This window comes from Pochonia chlamydosporia, chromosome 1 (assembly GCF_001653235.2).
Source record: "Pochonia chlamydosporia 170 chromosome 1, whole genome shotgun sequence".
NCBI lineage: Eukaryota > Fungi > Ascomycota > Sordariomycetes > Hypocreales > Clavicipitaceae > Pochonia > Pochonia chlamydosporia.
In genome coordinates, this window is record NC_035790.1 from 3406513 (window position 1) to 3424713 (window position 18201).

At 49.2% G+C, this 18201-nt stretch overlaps 5 protein-coding genes across 5 annotated transcripts; 3 read left to right on the plus strand and 2 right to left on the minus strand.

Annotated features, from left to right (window-relative positions):
- Window positions 1-78: 78 nt before the first annotated feature.
- VFPPC_00872 (protein kinase-like protein) lies at window positions 79-942 on the minus strand (the record flags this gene model as incomplete). Its single annotated transcript, XM_018280808.1, has 1 exon — window positions 79-942. One exon carries the CDS (start codon window positions 940-942, stop codon window positions 79-81), a length of 864 nt encoding a protein of 287 aa, XP_018149150.1.
- Window positions 943-6690: 5748 nt separating this feature from the next.
- VFPPC_12919 (extracellular protein) lies at window positions 6691-7851 on the plus strand (the record flags this gene model as incomplete). The annotated part of the gene is made up of 2 exons (XM_018290696.1): window positions 6691-7716; window positions 7768-7851. 2 exons carry the CDS (start codon window positions 6691-6693, stop codon window positions 7849-7851), a joined length of 1110 nt encoding a protein of 369 aa, XP_018149151.1.
- Window positions 7852-8428: 577 nt separating this feature from the next.
- Window positions 8429-10362, minus strand: VFPPC_12920 (adenylosuccinate lyase; the record flags this gene model as incomplete). Its single annotated transcript, XM_018290697.1, has 10 exons — window positions 8429-8552; window positions 8603-8918; window positions 8967-9014; window positions 9061-9145; window positions 9199-9216; window positions 9264-9688; window positions 9738-9863; window positions 9913-9967; window positions 10025-10036; window positions 10087-10362. 10 exons carry the CDS (start codon window positions 10360-10362, stop codon window positions 8429-8431), a joined length of 1485 nt encoding a protein of 494 aa, XP_018149152.1.
- A 1098-nt stretch (window positions 10363-11460) lies between these two features.
- On the plus strand, window positions 11461-12339 carry VFPPC_00874 (PHD transcription factor protein; the record flags this gene model as incomplete). The annotated part of the gene is made up of 1 exon (XM_018280809.1): window positions 11461-12339. One exon carries the CDS (start codon window positions 11461-11463, stop codon window positions 12337-12339), a length of 879 nt encoding a protein of 292 aa, XP_018149153.1.
- A 3827-nt stretch (window positions 12340-16166) lies between these two features.
- On the plus strand, window positions 16167-17081 carry VFPPC_15245 (trypsin-related protease; the record flags this gene model as incomplete). The annotated part of the gene is made up of 3 exons (XM_018292998.1): window positions 16167-16424; window positions 16509-16708; window positions 16781-17081. The coding sequence occupies 3 exons, from the start codon at window positions 16167-16169 to the stop codon at window positions 17079-17081; spliced, it is 759 nt and encodes a 252-aa protein (XP_018149155.1).
- Window positions 17082-18201: the final 1120 nt, after the last annotated feature.

The window sequence follows — 18201 nt, forward strand, 5'->3', positions numbered from 1 at the left end:
ATCAAAAGCCGACAACCCGATGGCGACCAACAGGTTGGCCACCTAAAAACTTGTTTCAAGTAGAAATCCAGTGATAAATCAGGAAAGCCTGAGAATGAATTCCAGAAGGATATATTCGAAATCATAGCGTTTAGTGAAGAGAGACGGAAGATGCTGGCCCAGTGTTTCCCAATCAATATTGTCCATCCCTCGCAGTGCAAAAACATATTCCCAATACTCTGGGTACCATCCTGCATATTCCCAGTCCAAAAGAGCAACGATACGGCCCTCAGATATTAAAATGTTTCGTGCGGCAATGTCACCATGCGTAAACACAATGGGATAATCAGCACCAAGCTGGGTCGTAATCTGGTGCCAATACATCGACTGCGTTGGTAACCGCATCGGCGGCCGAACAAGCCACTCATGAAGCTCGGTCATGGTGCCAAACGGTCCGCCAGAGCGCGTCATGATGCAGGGAACCACAACACCCTGCCCATCAAGGCGGCCGAGATGGATGCCACCAAGGGCACGCATTTGGGCGATATAGTCGCGAAGCTGGGCCATGATATTTGAGCGCTGGTCAGGTGTAAGCTCCGGCCATGCCTGTTTCAGTGTCTGACCTTCAACGTATGTCATGGTAATGCGGTCCCAATCGCTGCTGATGACTTCAGGTACGGGAATCGTAGTATGTGCCTTAATGAAGCGCAGCACTTGCGCTTCGTTGGGATGGTCGTTCGCACCCATGCCGTGAGGGTTTATTGTATATTTCGTGACAGCATCGCCGTGTCGCACGGCATATTTATCGTTGCAGTGATAGATGATCTCGCCTTCGGGATATGGGGCGGCATGTCGTTGAGGCGGTGGTGAATCGCCATAAAGAGCTCTCGTTCGATCTTGCAGCTTTCTTTGCTCCAAGCGATTGAGTGGCCGTGGGGGCTTAGTTCTCTCGCTATTTGACATCATGTGACTCTTGTACGATGCAGCGGATCACTATCTGTTCTCGGCCAAGATGGCGAGCAAAAGTTCGTTGAGAAAGCGGGATAGGTTCACTGAGACGAGGTCGGCACTGGTGAGGGGTTCTGCAATGAAGTCGATCGGGAGTTGGTGAATAACACCAGGTGTCTCCTCTGTTCCCAGCACTAGTAACGGTTCTCCTCTTGTACTACTTCCAATTCTGCAGTCAATACTGCTGGTGTCCCGCTTTACATGCAATCCGATCTCGCGGTGATGACTGTTGAAACGGGGAGCATTGATATTTGACCAGAAGAGGAGTCGTTGACGATCTGGCACCCCACTTTGTCACGATAAGCTAGCAGACATTCTGAGAGCGTGGACCAATGAGTGCGCTGCAAATGATCCTAAACGGTAACTCGGCCACTCTTGCGCCAAATTGGGAACTCTCAGAAGCCATCAGTACAAATCAAGGACGGTGTGAAAGCATTTGCACGAACCCGGTGATGATGCGACGAAACGGACATCAGAACTCGAAACAGGAGCGAGAGTAACTCAGTCACACGAGTTTGCTACAGATCCTACAATGCTGTTAGCCTGTGAAGGTGGGAAAGACTACCTTCCTCGCTGCAGATAGTTTGCTAGTGTTGGAAGTAAGCCAACCTCGCCCGGGTGTCTCCAAACTCATATGAACAGTCTTCTAGTCACGACGTCGACCGAAAGAGTTCTCCTGGACGGAAATGACGGACGGTATGTTAATATCATCAGTCTGAAGCAGATGTATGGTCAACGGAGCGGCCCAATTCGTCTGATCTGTGTTGATCAATAACCTCAGTCAAAACAACTCGCAAAATCACCCTGAAATACATCCTTACCTTTTTTGCAGAGACGGAACTTGGCCCTCGAAGTTACTCCAGCTTTTAAAACAATAATCGACTATGAATATATCAGGAACTTTGAGACTTTTATCAAGAGCTGCTCAGGTCACCAAGGTATTCAGCTCTTTCACCAAACCTGTCATCTCACACAACATACTTTAAACCTCCTCATACATTCGCTAGAGACGCTGTTGGCATGTTAGGCGGCCTGGGACCTTTCTACCCAGAAATATAGCCCTACGGATTGTGCAATTTCTAACGGCTACATTCAACACACCTCAAGTTTAAGTGTGATGTAGATGATAAATGATGAATCATGTTTCAGCAGTAGGTCTCCTTTCTAAGACTTTCTGTGATTCCCACTTTAGGAGCCAGCTGAGCCACCAGAGCGATCGACTATATAAGGATTTGTCGCAATCCCAAATGGAGCATGGTGGCAGAGCTCAAACATGCGGCGCCTTTCTAGAAATCCTAGAGAACCTTGACTCCAGACGCCAGAAAATAGCCAAAGACTGCGTTTTTAAAAGGAAAGTTCCCGAACAAAGCCGACAACATCCGAGGCAAAGTGTAAATAGCCCTTCATCTCTTCAATTGGACTATGGAAGAGTGGCTAATATTAATTTCCAACAGGCAATGAGCGGACACACGTCTCGTGACAACATTGCGTTGCCTATTAAAAATACGGGTTATCAGAATGGGATATGTCGGTTGTCATACGCCTTGGGTTTGAGTTATAAGACCTATTGACTCATTTACCTACCTCCATCTCAGGTGTTACATGCGTGCGCATGTGGTAAATTACCATGCAATGTCACATCAGTCCGACGGAGTGCTATCACCCCGTTTTTGCTGGCAGCATGTCAGTTTTAATGTTTATAATTTTTCTTATTTCTAGTACTCCACGGGTGGTCCATTGATTCATTGATATTGCTAAGTTGCGGCGAGGTGTACCATACCCCTTCCTCGTAGGTGTATTATCATCAGGATTGTTTTCCGAAGACCAGCTGCTTGCCCATTTACTATGCTTATCTTATACTGGTAACTTAACCTAGGCAGAAATTGACGTGAGAGTTGCAGTTTCGCGGCTTGAAAACTTTTAGCTTAGGATAGTCAATGTTTTCCTACTTGACTTGAGCCCATTTCACTGGATGCAGTTAGGTGGTCTGATCCAATTGCTATGTAGGTGTCTAGACGTGGAGTTTATTTCTCCGCACCCCGAGTTTGCGGCTACTCAAGGCTTGTGAAGATATTCACGAATCAGTGTAAGTGGGTAGAGTGTCGATTCGAGTTAATATCTGCATCTACGGACATTTATCGCTACTGACTCGGCTTCCGGCCCATCGACATATAGCTATATATGAGTCATTCACGGAGAATAGATTAATTGTATTGTCTACCCGAATTTAGAAAAGCGGGAAATACAACGATTTAACCGATACTAAGGGATTTGTCTGTTCTAGATGCGCTGACATTCAGTGACATTCTTGTGGTGGAAACGGGATGCCAAGATCTGTGATGGCCGGAAAGGGAAGGCCAGGGAGGTACAATTGACTCGGTCTGAAAGATTGTGCTCTGCATCTAGAATTTAGAAAATACGTTTTACCGCTTTCTTTTCCCTTGTTTTTATTCCTTTCCGGGCTAGTCTAGAGAATGATGGTATATAATACCATATACTTGGCCTCACGTGGACATCTGGGCGGCAAACCATGTGGCCACGAGTTTGAGTTCCACAGCGCATATCGGTCGGCTTCTGATGTACAGACTGACATGGAGAACAGGCGGGTTAGGGTTGGTGAAAACAGTTCTGATGACATCGACCATAAGCCATGGAGTACTCCATTTCGTCGTGGCGGTTTGAACACATGCAGGTACGTGCATTCGCTGCAGGCACAGCATTTCACGCCTCGCATTGCCCAGACCGAGAGTGAAACTTGTGAACAATAAGAAGGAATCTGGAGGCGCGACGGCATTCGGTCTCCGTATACCGTCAATACTATTCGCTGCCATCACGGCTTGAAGTCGAATCCAGCCAGTACACCACCAGCTGGGCGTGTTTCGAAACCGACTCACACAAGCCGATTGAAAGGACGCCACAGGTCCAACGACCCAACAAGCCTCACGTCTGTGTCTCAAGTGGCGGCCATGGCGTTACCATAGCGCCTTTTCGTCAGTGGCCACTGCATCTCAGGGGTATTTGTATCGCATGCTGACGATCCGGAAACATGGAATATGAAGGTCAATGGCGTTGGTACACATGTGGTAGTCTCGCGAATCGGGGTGGTAAAGCCACCACGCTTGTGAGGAGATTTCGGCAAACTCAATCGGTCGTGCTGTCCTAAGCCAGGCAGGGACTTTTCTGGCCGGCAACTTTGGCGGGATATCTTGTCTTGAATCATGAATGGCGCCTTGCTATTGTTGTAGTCGTGGATATCTACGAGAAACCAGATGACCCATATACAGTACAGCCGTCACAACATCGAGGCAAGCAGTGTCTTGACTCAGCTGAGTGTGCGAGAAGCGCTGAATCTTGCTTCTCATGAATACTGGACTATTGTCTGCCATCTCTTCTATTCATACCGCACTCGAATCAGATGCCCTCCACAAACAAACGGTGGCTGTCTGATCGCCCTGCACGCCATTTGTTTCCATCCGTTCAAAAGAAACAACCACATTCTGAGACACCAGACGGAGAATATTGGCCGCTGCAAAAATATTTCCATTCGAACATGTAAGATGGCTCTTTTTGCGCAAATCTCGGCTAAGCTGTGAATATAGTTGCCTCTCCTCATCTGTGGCAAGCACGCGTATCTGACTACTGTCACACTGCCACTTTGAGGGGGAATACGCTCGCATGACATTTCATGCTGAATGACAGCCTTCATATCGATTGAACCCTTGATGCCTGCACGTCAGCAGAGCCCCTCGGGCCGCGTGCCTGATCTACGCGTAATGTTTACGACGAGTTATCCCCGATGAACATGTTGGTGGGAGGGCAACTTAATGTGATACACGTGTTGATTCTTGGCTCAAAGGTCAGGAAGCATGACTTGTCTGAGGGATAGGTTTCTAAACATACCCAGTGACTTCCAGTGATAGAATGATGAGTTTGAACTGTTGGATGTCAGCGTATTAGATGTGTGTCCAACTTGATGCCATGAGGACCAGTCGTTCATCTCCGGTGCAGCATCAAGGAAGCAAGCATCATGGGTAGCATCACGGCTCTAAATTGGGCACGGAATGCACGCCAGATGGGCAAAAGAAGCAGATGTTGAACTGAATCTGGAACTCGGCTAGCTGCCATACACATCCATGACCATGCTCACGATACCTAGCCCCCAAGACGACCGCCTACCAACAAGTTTTCGTCTTGCACAGCCATTTGGCCATATCATGTAACGTAGCTTAAATGTACCCCTTATCCTGGCCCTTGGCCGTCCGTCAATAACACTGCCCGCTGTTGGCATAGTTCTTCAAGGGGGATCGTTTCGTCTAAAGTAGTCCAAGTGGGCATTCGATTGACGTAACTTATGTTCACGTCTTATTGCTGGCATCAACAACCATGCCCCTATGCCTATGACTAGATCGACATGCAGGCAGTATTGGGTTTCAGATTCAAACTAAGTCGGCCCCGTGGGTTTCAAAGCAAGCACGAAAGTGGCCACAAAAGTGGCGTCTCCTTGTCCAACCAATTCTTGTCCTTTTGGCCCCGCAGCAAAATGCACACCAAAATGCAGGGAGAGATCCGCCGCCACCCCATCGCAGGCAATCTTTGTGCATCAATGCATTTCATGGTTATTCAGTCTCGTCCTATCACGGGGCATAGAGGGGGATGCAGCCCTGTCGCTCATCACCCCTGGCACCAAGACGACTGGTGGATGCGGCGACAAGCAAAACCAACCGAAGGTGTCGAAGTGGCTGGCGAGGGATCCAATCGCTTGGATGTGGATGGCGATGCATGGTCGTACCCCGACAAGGAGAGGGAGAAAGGTGAATGCCAAGTCGGTCCTCGTTCAACTGCAATACCCCCAAAGAACCCCAAAGTGGATTGACCCTGTTATTCAGGAACAGAACAACTTCGACATCCATTCATGTCTGGTCTTGGCTGGTTGGTCGCCCCCCATCGCCAGGGTGAGACGCCAACCTTGACCACCATGTCGACTGTCAAGACCGACTGTCAAGACCGACTGTCAAGATGGACGGAACTCCATGTCAAGACTCCATGTCGAGAATCCACACGACCAACTTGTTCCCTCCTGGCGGCTACCGCAGAACCACTCACGACCGCGGCCCCCCTCCAAAAAGGAAACAATGACTTCTTGCTAGGCCAATAATACACACTGGATGAGGCAATTAAGGGGATCTGCTCTACCAAACTTTTCTGCTTTCAATGTTCACTCCGACCGGCCGACGCCGTCCTACGGGCCAAGAATGAATCATCCCATCCATACAGTACCATCCATACCATCCATACCATCCATGCCATCCCATGCCATCCCATGCCATCCCATGCCATCCTTGGAGTTGAGTACAGACCACAGACCGCGGGACTGCTCCCTCCTCGTCGGCCAAATCATGAATCGCGGCCGACAGTTCGGTCAACTCACCTAAAACGAAAAAGGACAGACGACCCAAGAAGATATAAGTACACCACGATGCCACTCATCCCATTCCCATCCCATCCATCTCATCCTCATCAACCTTCACTTCGTTGACCTTTCTTTCTTTCTTGACTCTAGAGTCGTCATTCCTTACCGGCTCACTTACAGTCCTTCCTTGACAATTTCACCTTGAATTCACGTTGATCGTGAACAATTTTTTTTGCACTTTACCCTCTCTGTACCATTTACAAGTTTCTCTGTACCATCCATCATTTCTCAAAATGAAGGCATTCGCAACCGCTCTCTCCGTCCTCTCGGCCGCCGGCCTCACCACCGCCCACATGGACATGACCAACCCTCCTCCCCTGCGACACAAGAGCAACCCCAACAGCGGCAGCAACATCGACTACTCGTACACTTCCCCCCTCGAAGCCAGCGGCTCCAACTTCCCCTGCAAAGGCTACCTCAAGGACGTGGGCACCCCCGCTGGCAAGTCCGTCGCCAGCTGGACCCCCGGCCAGCAGCAGCAGATCACCATCACCGGCGGCGCGAACCACAACGGCGGTAGCTGCCAGGCCTCCTTCTCCTTCGACAACGGCAAGACCTGGAAGGTTGTCCACTCGTGGATCGGAAACTGTCCCGCGGCGGGAACCTCGCAGCTCGACTTTACGGTGCCGTCGGACACGCCTGCCGGTGATGCCATCTTTGCGTGGTCCTGGTTCAACCAGGTTGGTAATCGGGAGATGTACATGAACTGCGCGGTTGTTACTATCGGCGGCGCGGGCAAGAAGAAGCGCGGCAGCACGGCGTCTATCCAGAGCCGTCCGGATATGTTTGTTGCGAATGTCGGCAACGGGTGTGGCACTACTGAGGGAACGGATGTCATGTTCCCTGATCCCGGGCCAGATGTCTCCATGACGTCTAAGAAGACGGGTCCTCCTACCGGTCAGAACTGCGGCAAGGCTGGCAACTCGCCTGCTCCTGTGCCCTCGTCTGGAAATGGAGGCAACGGCGGAAACGGAGGAAACGGAAGCCCTAAGCCCACTGCGTCTTCCCAGTCCCCCGATGCCTCTAACCCGACTCCCACCAAGAAGCCCGGCGGCGTGAACAACGGCCAGACCAAGCCTACGAATGTGCCTGTCGAAGTTACGCAGTCTGTCCCCGTCTCTGTGCCCTCGCAGACTCCTGAGGCTCCTCCTACCGGTGCTCCTCCCACCGGCGGCAACGGCACCTGCACGCCCGGTTCTTACGGCTGCACCTCCGATGGAAAGGCCTGGCAGGTCTGCGGCGGTGCCGGCGCCTGGATTGTAAGTTTTTCACTCCCATTCACTTTAGACTCAATTGCTAACGAGGAGTAGCGCGGCACGGAGTGCGGTTCCGGAACTACTTGCCAGGTCAACCCTGCCAACAACAGCCCCTACTGCATGACTGGCAAGTTCTAAGCCTGGCTTGTGTGTACTGTGCGAACAAACGGCCGGTGTTGGGGGTGTTCTTTTTCTTTCACACCGTATATACATTTTCTTTTTCCCTTGGTCAACGGCGTGGTGTTGATAACTTCGTTCGTTACGAAACTTTATAGACTTAGCTAGGCTCATTCATCGTTGATGCGGCGCATCTGAATATTAACGCTGGTTTGATGAGACTTTTGGTGCTGCGATGTTATTGATGTCAGTGATGTGTAATGTGCAGTGATGTCTTGGTTTGTGATGTAAGTTGTATGATTGTTTGGTGTGCGGTATTTCGAGTTTAAAGGGTCTTGGTTGCGGGTGCCTTGGAATCGGCCTGGGCTGAGTGTTGAGGAAGCTGGTTTATGAGCTGAATATAGGCGCTACCGCTGAACTGGTATGGCTGTGTATCCGGGTTAAATGCACCTCGACTCGAACGTCATGCGATACTGGATGAACTGAGACTAAACGACTGATCATCAACTCTTGGAAGAAGCGACACTAGAGCGACCAGATTAAACATCAAGTCACAACGCGAATGGCAAACCGCAGTCAACGTCTTGAATACAAATACCTAAACATCAAGCTCAGCAGTCGCAACACCCTTAATGTAATCCGCATACGGCGCCATCGCCTTCTCAACCGGCCCCCCAGGACCGCAGTACTTGTCCACAATCTCCGCACTACGACCAGTATACCTACACCAGCATTAGTCACGTATCTCAGAGTTCAACACGGGACCACTTACAGCTCAGCCTTGAGCATGCCATCCAGATCCCCCCAGATAGGCTTGAAAAAGTCATTGTTTCGAATGCGCTCCACCAAATCATTCGGCTTGCCCTCGTTCTTCACCACGCTCCCCGCCTCGTGGGACAGAACGCGGATCTGCTCGTGCGCCTCCTGTCGCGACTCTCCGTGCGCGACTAGCCGCATGATGATGGTCTCGGTGACCATGAAGGGCAGCTCGGACTGGACGTGTGCTGCGATGCGCTTGGGGTACACGACCAGGCCGTCGGTGATGTTGTCGAGACCAATCAGGATGGCGTCGGCGAGGAGCATCGTTTCTACGGTTGTTAGTCAAAGGGAGGGGTTATTTGGGGAGAAATACGGACCTGGGATGTCGATGCGGCGGACGGCAGAGTCGTCGAGCGTGCGTTCCACTGTGATGGTTAGAATGGTGTTTTTTGAGGGGATGGGCGGACAAACTCCATTGATCGGCGTGTGTGGCCTGGAAAGAGCTGGGTTTGCTGAGAAGTTCTCGGGAGAGTGAGTAGACGCGCTCGGAACGCATCTAGATGGTTAGTATGGCAGACTAAAGATACATGTAGATTGATGGTAACGTACTGGGTTTCGCTTATAAGCCTGTGAACTTGTTAGTATAGGGAAAACAAGGCAGTAGGCGTACGAACCATGGCAGACGATCCAATCTGCGAGCTGTCAAACGGCTCCTCAATCTCCTTCCAGTGCGCCAGATGGCGAATATCACCCGTAATCTTCTGCGCCGACGATCCAATCCCCGCGACGGCATTCGCAATAATCAGGTCCACCTTGCGCGTGTACGTCTGCGTAGACACGTCATAGCACCCCGGGAAGCCAAACTTGCCGCACAGCAGGTCGTTCAGCTTGTCGCACTTGGCAGAGTCGCCCTGGAAGATCTCGAGGAAGGACGCCTGCGTGCCGGTGGTTCCCTGGGCGCCGCGGAACTTGAGCTCGCTGATGACCTGCTCGATGCTGTGGAGGTCGAGCATCAGGTCCTGTGCCCACTGGGCGGCTCGCTTGCCGACGGTGATGAGTTGTGCGGCTTGGAGGTGAGTGTAGGCGAGGGTGGGCTCGGCTGACTGGGTTAGATGGATGGGAGGGAAATGGGGATAAGGGCTACGTACATTTCCATTTGAGGGCGAAGGAGGAGAGATTGGAAATGACTTTGGCGAGCTTCTTGGCTAGGAGTTGGAGAGCGTCACGCATGAGGATCAGTTCCGTGTTGTCGGTTACGAAGCAACTCGTTGCGCCTGTATGTGTGAGAATGGCATTAGGTGATGAGAGATGTGTAGTTCATACCGTAGTGGATGACGCCGGCTGCGGCAGGGGCAACATTGCCGAAAGCGTGGACATGCTATTAATCTTAGTTGAGATTGTTTAGAGAAAATATATGACTAGTGGTAAGGCTTACGGCCATGACATCCTAGAATAGCTCGTCAGTAAAAGCAAAGTCAAGCAGCAGGGGATGCATACATGTCTCCGACGCTTCTCCTCCACACGCGCAACCTCAAAGTCCTCATCCGTAACCTCAAGATGAGCCTTCATCTGCTCCAGGGCCTCATTGGTAACGGTATCGATGCCAAGCTCCTTCTCGCTCTCTGCGAGGCCGAGCCACAGCTTGCGCCAGGTCGAGTGCCGAGATCGCTGGCTGAAAAGCTTGGACATGGCGGGGCTGCAGTACCGCGTCGTGAGAGACGTCTGGTAGCTGTCGAATGGCGACTTGCCACTCGCAGCTGTTTGGTTTGCCATGGTGAGGGTGTGCGATTGGGTGTGTATTCTGGTTCAATTGATGCGGCGAGCTGAGGTGTTATATGGCTGATAGGTGAGTGAGGTTCAATGTTGTGGGAAAATTTTCGTGGTTCGATCAGATGGCTCTATGGAGGCTCCACCCTCTGGGCGCCGATTCGGGATAAATCGCCAATGAGGTCGATTTAAGCTTTGCGTTGTTTATGGAGCTTGACCACATGTCATTTAAAGGTTGCTTGAGATGTATTGTGTGAGATGGATTGAATGGGCTGATAATTGCACATATCTTGGTGGGTGATGATTTCTTACCAAGGTTACTTGGAACAGAGCTGCGCTATCTGGGCGTCATACCACGTGTAGTTGTGACTGATGTATGTGAGCCCAATCGCCATGCAAACAAACTCGGCAGAAAGAACACCAGCGATCTAGATTTCATGTCAGTAAGTGGACAGATATGGAACTCGCTTGGTCACGTCTTTGCGCCGCTGTTAAGCGGAACGTGAAAACCGAGGATTTGTTGTGGGTATTTGAAGGGAAGACTTGGTCAATTTGATTCCTGTCTGAGACACTACAATCTTCTCACGGGCAAAGCTCGATATTAGTGTTGGCTGCGATTTATCCAAACTAACTCAAGTCAGGGTCAATAAAATCAGAGTGTAAAATGCCGTGGAGGAATGGCCCGGATCTAACGAGTGTCCACTATGGCATCACCCTCTTGCATTTGGTCACTAGTTTAGTATATCTTCATGCTTGAGTTGACTCCTGGTTGCTTAGTAGTCAACTGAACATTGGCGCAAGTGCGTCCTTAATATAGCTTTGCCATCGCGATTTAGAAATTGTTAAGTGACTGAGGGATTGGAAAATTCAGCCACAAGGAATGAATGAGTGTTGCTGCTTGAGAGAGTATCAAAGAAAATGACCCAACGGTCATTCCAGCAAACGGGAACGCTCCGCCAATGCAGAGATATGGTATAAGTTATATTCCGTCGACAATATTTCAGGCACGAGGCGGTCACCAACGGCAGGATTGACTATGCGTGATGTATCATGTCCCCTCACTTTAGCCTTCAATCCCGCATAGTGCGTCAACCAGCCTTCAACATGAACCCATACGAAACCAACCCGGCAAAAATACCAGCCAGTGACCGATACTCTGACATTCCACTTTATGGTCGATACTTTCCTGCTTCAGACGACTTCCAGCCGGACCCCAAGCACGCCAACTCGGTCTCAGAAGATTCGCTCAAGTACTGGACCTCTGTGCTTGACCTCTGCAATTCTTCCAATAGAATATATGAGGGCTTAGAGGGGGCTCGAGATGTATTTGCCCTCGGTAGCGTCATCATCAAGTCAAGCCATCTCCACCCTCGGCTTGAAGGCAAACGCGCAAGTCGAGACTTCTCCTACGCAGATGCAAATGAAGTGCAGGCAACTGCCCTGGCAAGAACCGTGTTAAAAGATGTCAAAGTTCCAAGCATCTACTTTGCAAGCAAGATCAATGGCAGGGAGGTCTTGGTGCAGGAGAGGATTGCTGGTGTCGGCCTCAACATCGCATGGCAATATATTTCCGCGGCACAAAAACAGCTATTCAAAGATGAAGCACGCAATATCTTGCGAAGCTTGAGCAAGGTCAAACCTCCTTCCTCAAGCACTTCACGCTCCTATATCATTGAAGATGTGGATCCTCAAGCACATCGAGGCATCCAGAAGCTCGAGTACGATACTCTCTTTGGGGAAGATAATGTTGATCCAGATCTCTCATGTATGCATAACGACTTTACTCTGTCGAATTGTATTGTGAACAATGACAAGATCGTTGGGCTTGTTGACTGGGAGATGGCAGGCTACTTTGGGTGGAAGACAGCTGCTCAGGTGCATGTCAAGATTCGAACCCCCCGGCGGGAGAGCTTCGCAGCGCTTGATCTGTCTGAAGATCTTTTGAATGACATCCTTTTCTGGAACGATTTATATGAAGTCTAACGGCGGCCAAACATAACTCTGGCCACTTCACATTGCCCTTCTTCTAGAATAGAATACATAGCTAGATTGAAACCATTCGAGAGCACATGATCATGGTCATCAGGATGGGAATGGCTAGAGCGGTAACGGTAATAACCGCCATGGGATAGCTCTGGCGTGTAGTATGTGTCGTATAAGCAAGTCCCGAGTTCGTTTCCCAGATATGGGCAACAACTCTAGAAGGTATTACTTGGTGACCCTCGTGTTGGGTTAGTAGTGCAACTGCCATCGTCCAAAGTGTTCACTGTGTGAAATAATGGGCTTTGAGTGTACAAGCGAAGGCCAAACTCTCCATCTAGTCTTACAATAATCAAGACAGGGTGCGACCCTAGCTTATTAATGAGTCCCTGAATAAAAGAAAGGAAAAGTTCAGTATTAGTAACAGACCAGACGTCACAGTATTGTGACATCGGACACTTTATTCTATCACTGCTTGTATACAAAGGGCCATTGTGTAATTCGCTGTGACTGCCGACACAAACCGAGTATGTTCTCGAAGAGTCATCCAGCCTAACTGTAAATCGCAGTGCGCAAATAAATCTCAATTAGTTTACGTCTTTTCGGTTCCCGGCTCAGTGACAACATATACGAAGTCCATTGGCTCCTCTGTGCAGTCACTATGAAGGGGGGGGGGGGGGGAAGACTGGTGGTGGCAATATGTATGACCGACAATGATCCGGTGACTGCACAATTCGGATGTTCCGAAGAAGGGTGTCAGGATAAACATAAAAGTACAACGCTGTACCTTACTGGTTGCAGTGTATCTCCTGTTACGAATACCAATGTGTTCACTTCACAGATTGGAGCTCATAAGCAGTGTATGCCGACCAGCGCCGAAATGGACTTTGTGTATTGCAAAACCACAAGCACTGCAGGGGTTTTTACCGAGGAGAATGTTGGTGAGGCAGGGGTACCTGTGCCAAGGAATACCCTGATGGTCTCTTACAATACAAATAGGCTGGTCGAGGTTCACAGAACTGACGTCGAATAAATCCGTATCTCCGTACCGACCCGACTATCTGAAACAATGACACTGGGCAAACAGATGCCGAAGGCTGATACTTCACTTCGTGCAGGCTAAGATACAATATATTTTATGAGGGGACAATCCAGATATATGACAGATATATGAGCTTGGAAAAAGTCGTTTAAAAGAACAATGCGGGAGCTACTGGACTAGAAATTAACGTGTACAACTCAATATCAAGTCTTCCTTGGGGTATGACATGGTATCAAAGAAAATAACCGCTAGGTCATTCAGCAAAAGGGAACGCTCCGCTGATGCAGAGATATAGTACAGGTTATATTCCGTTGACACACCCCCCCCCCCCCAGCTTAGATGGCTCTCAGATAAGCTGCATCCTAGGTGTTTGGTAGTGACCTTCCCTTTGTGGAAAGCTGGCGGTAGGTGGCTCTGTGGTTTTTATATGTGTGTGGGTGCCTTTGTGGCTGATGGAAAAGCTCTGTGATAGACGCTCCGTGCAGAGGGCTCAAACTTGCAACCTTAAGATGCGCAGTAGGGCTCGCAAACCGGGCTCATAACTATCAAAGAAAATGACCGCTAGGTCATTCAGCAAAAGGGAACGCTCCGCTGATGCAGAGAGATAGTACAGGTTTTATTCCGTTGACACATGGAGATTCTCCCGCCCGTCCGGTGACGTCGCTCTTCAGCGATGTATGGCTGGTATTCAGATGCGGTTGGCAACAAAAAGTCATGAATAGAGAAGGAGCCTTGCTGCCAAGGCCCAAGCTTCACCATCGTGGTGGAGAAATCATGGTCAAAAAATACGAGAACCCAAGATTCGATACTCTAGCCACAACCCCGAGTTTCTACTCCGCAAACGCGGGGTATGGAATCGGCAGGTACCAAATTCAAACGCGCAATAGCGTGATTGTGGATAAGGATGCACTTTTGATTTTGAATATAGGTCATTTTCTATGGTATAGCATCTCAAGCAAGGTCATTTCGTCTTTAGCATAATGGCTTTGCTCACCATACCGACGAAACGAGGATACTAAGACCATGTAAGCTACGATAGATTTTGTTCCAACTAACTGTGGTGTCCCAGAAACTGGATTCCGGTGGGGTATAGGTAAGGTTAAAGTACTAAGAGATCGCGAGATTTACTAACGCCTCACGAGTGTACGTCAATACAGACAGGCTTAAAGGACTAGCAGCCTTAGAGATAAGAAGTCCTTGCACAAAGGCTTATGAGACAGATAACTGTTCTGTATGATTATAGGTAATGCTGCTCGTGACAAGAAGAAAGCTACAAAATCCCTGTAGTATTACTGAAAGATAATGTAATAGTTGTAGATAACTTCTTGGCTCACAAAACCCCCACCTTTGGATCATTGTACTCCTTGCCACTGCTCCATTGTGCAAGGTGTGACGTAGTATTGGAATAGTATATTACTGCCCCATGCGAATTTACAACGAGGTAACCAACTCCCAATTCGGGGACGTGTGAAATTCTCTCCCCAGCGATCCCTGTATACCAATATAGATCCGCATACGTCCAGTTGCCTTAGTCGGGAATGTCCATGTAAGCAAATCAATTGCCTTAACGACGTCCTTTGTATTGAGACTGTTCTCAAAACCTTAATCTTTCCAAAAAGGGTCTGGCAACTTTCCAGGTTTAAATGAACAAGGCCGAGCGATGACAGTTGCCCTGGTCGCAGATTCTCACTCTGTGACTGCCGAGCCCGCTTCGCGCTGGCTCTCGTCCAAGTCCAGAAGGAGTCGATCCCGAATAGCCTCATCCCCATAATAGTCGTCTATTTTGTACAAGCCTGAAATTGGGGAAGTGACTTCGATTGGTTCATTTTGGAAGGAGGTGCGAATGAGTCGTGCAATTGTTTGTCCACAGCTCTTCAACCTGCCTGTTTTGATGTGCCAAGACTGGGGATGAGCCCCGAAACTCATCATCGGTGGTCATGGGCTGCAAAATCAAACTACACAGATCAGATTGCACTACTCTTTGACAGCATGCTCTACCACTGTATTCCTAAAGTGCTCTCTTGACTAGTCGTTGTACCTCATGTTAGCTCTTGTTCTTCTTCCTTATTTTTGCCCTATTTTTAGCTACATTCACCAAGAATAGTTTGCTTTTGACTCTGATAGGTTGCCGGTACCAGGTTCGAGAAGGTCTATTGCCACTTGGATAAAGTCATCATTCACAAAGAGAGTAAGAGGTTCCACAAGTGTCACACGGGACGGGATGGTCCGAGAGCCTTTGAGTCCCTCTTGATATTGGTTACACAGGATGACCACAAAGGAGATGGTTACACAACAGCATCACGAGGTCAGAATCAGAGCCTAAGGCAGAACCGGAAGGTTGGGTATAAATAAGGATCCTCAGGGCCAGCTAGATTGAACAGAACCAAGGACCTTTGATACCAAAAGAGATTATATCTGAATAGAGTATATTGATTCCAAGCCCAGGACACTGCCCTTGTCACAACAAGGCAATTCTGGTTGCAGCTATCCATGTTTTAAACTGAGGGCCGTTTCTTCGCAATGAACTATCTCAGAGCGGGATGTGGTAGAATGTTCTATGCCGATAGAAGAGGCAGGTAGTAGTGCATATAATTTATCACAAATACAACACCTTCTTGGAGCCAATAGATGTGGTCACTTGTATCTATTGACACGATTTCAAATTCAACAGACAAGATATCATGGAATATAAATACAACCATTTCCCTCCAAGATAATAGCTCGTCACTCTCATCTTCAACATCATCTTCAATACCATCCGCGCACAAAACCAGCTCATATACTCAAAATGGCACCAAAAACTGCTCTCGTGGCCGCCCTGGCAATGACCACAGTCCCAACGGCTGTCGCCCTTCCAACCAAAGACAGCAACGACCTTTGGATCGTAGGCGGAGAAGCCGCAAGGGCTGGCGAGTTTCCCTACATCGTTTCCATATTACGAAACGGTCGCCAGAACTGTGGCGGCACCTTGTTGAACGCCAACACTGTCCTCACGGCAGCCCATTGCACTAGCGATCCCACTGATCAAGTCCGGGCCGGGACGCTGGTATGTAACACACTATCTTGAGAGGTCAACACTGGCCGAAAAAATAAAGGTGCTTTTTGTGCTAAAAGAGAAAAAAACATGTAGACCTGGGGCTCTGGCGGTACTTTAGTCAACGTTGCCTCTATGATAGTCCACCCTGCCTATAACCCAAGCAATGCTGACAATGATATTGCCATTTGGAAGCTGCAAACTCCAATTCCGGAAAGCTCGGCGATCAAATATGCCACACTTTCGCAGCAAGGTTCTGATCCGCAAGCGGGCTCTACAGCAACCGTTGCTGGGTGGTGAGTATTTCCCAAGCAACGTTTATTGACGATTGATCACCTCTAATCACATCTTGCTTACCATTGAATTAGGGGAAGTATGCGGGAATTCGGGCCCGCTTCCGCGACGCTGCAGAAGGTGTCGGTTCCTATCGTGGACCGTCCGACCTGCCGGACTTCATACCCTGGGTTGACTGACAATATGGTCTGCGCCGGTCTTCCACAGGGCGGCAAAGACTCTTGCCAGGGAGACAGTGGTGGCCCGTTGATTGACGCGGCTACTGGGGCTTTGACTGGTGTTGTCTCGTGGGGACATGGATGTGCTCGACCCGGCTTCCCTGGTGTCTACGCTCGAGTGGGCAACTACATTGATTTCATCAAGCAGAATATGTAGATACTCTAGTCCGCGGTATAACTAGAGCACACATGACCAATATGTGCTGAGTACTCTTCCCTTCTGTTGGAAATAGCTTGCTCTTACAGTCTGCCAACAATGTTTTCTAGGCGCAGCCTGTCATGTTACTTGATAAACCTAGGGTTTTGTTTTTGTGTTTGGAGCAAATAAATTTGGGTATTATGTCTACTTTGACGTGTCTTGACTTTCTAATATGCCTTGTAAAGACCGTCGTCAACTACACCTCCGTACAATCGGTGGATCTTGGATCTTGTAAAGCGAGTATAGTGATTTAGCAGCAGTTATGAGAGAGACCCAGGGCTCAATCGACATGTTACTTGTCAGTCTCAAGACAGATGTGCTAAATATACCCACAACAGGCTTTCGTATCTATCTAGCACTGCAAGATTTTAACATCGACGCAGTTGATCAGATGCTTTGTTGATGCAGAGGCACAGCTTGGGGGCGTTATAACATTCGTACAGGTGGAAGCATTAAAAGTCAAGTTACAATAATAAGAGGACAACTTAGGTTTACGTAATTAATTTTCAGCTCTCTATCGCACCGGCAGAGACTTTAGAACTCGAGGCCCCCAGCCCCAGTGCTGGCCAACAGGTATAGTTATGAGAATATGTTTGCGGCCAACTACTCGGCTTCCTTGGACAAACTACGGCTAGCTTAGGGTAGTCTAAATTTCACCTTACTGTTTATACGGTAAGCCCGGGTGTATTACATCGAAGGTTCCGCTGGTGGAATCGGAGAGGGAGCTTCTAACGGAGGCTTCGCGTACGATTTCTCGCAAGTTTCAAAGGACGGCGGTACAATGCAGAGCTCGTCCGAAGATCAATAGGGGAATTAACGCTCCACGGCAATATCACTCGTAAGTCGACCGGATTTGCTCTCAGGGGCTTTCATCAAACTAGCCTGGCGGCGCGTGGATATCGAGCTTCTCGATAAGCAGACTTGAACATTTAGGAAACTGATCCAGAATCAAATTACGACCTGGAAGAATTCAGGTGGATCTGCTTGTTTCTGCAGCATAATCTCAAGATACGGAGCATGCTGCTGCCATGCGGAGAATTTGAAATGACGAGCAATCACGCCATAGGGCCAGAGTCGG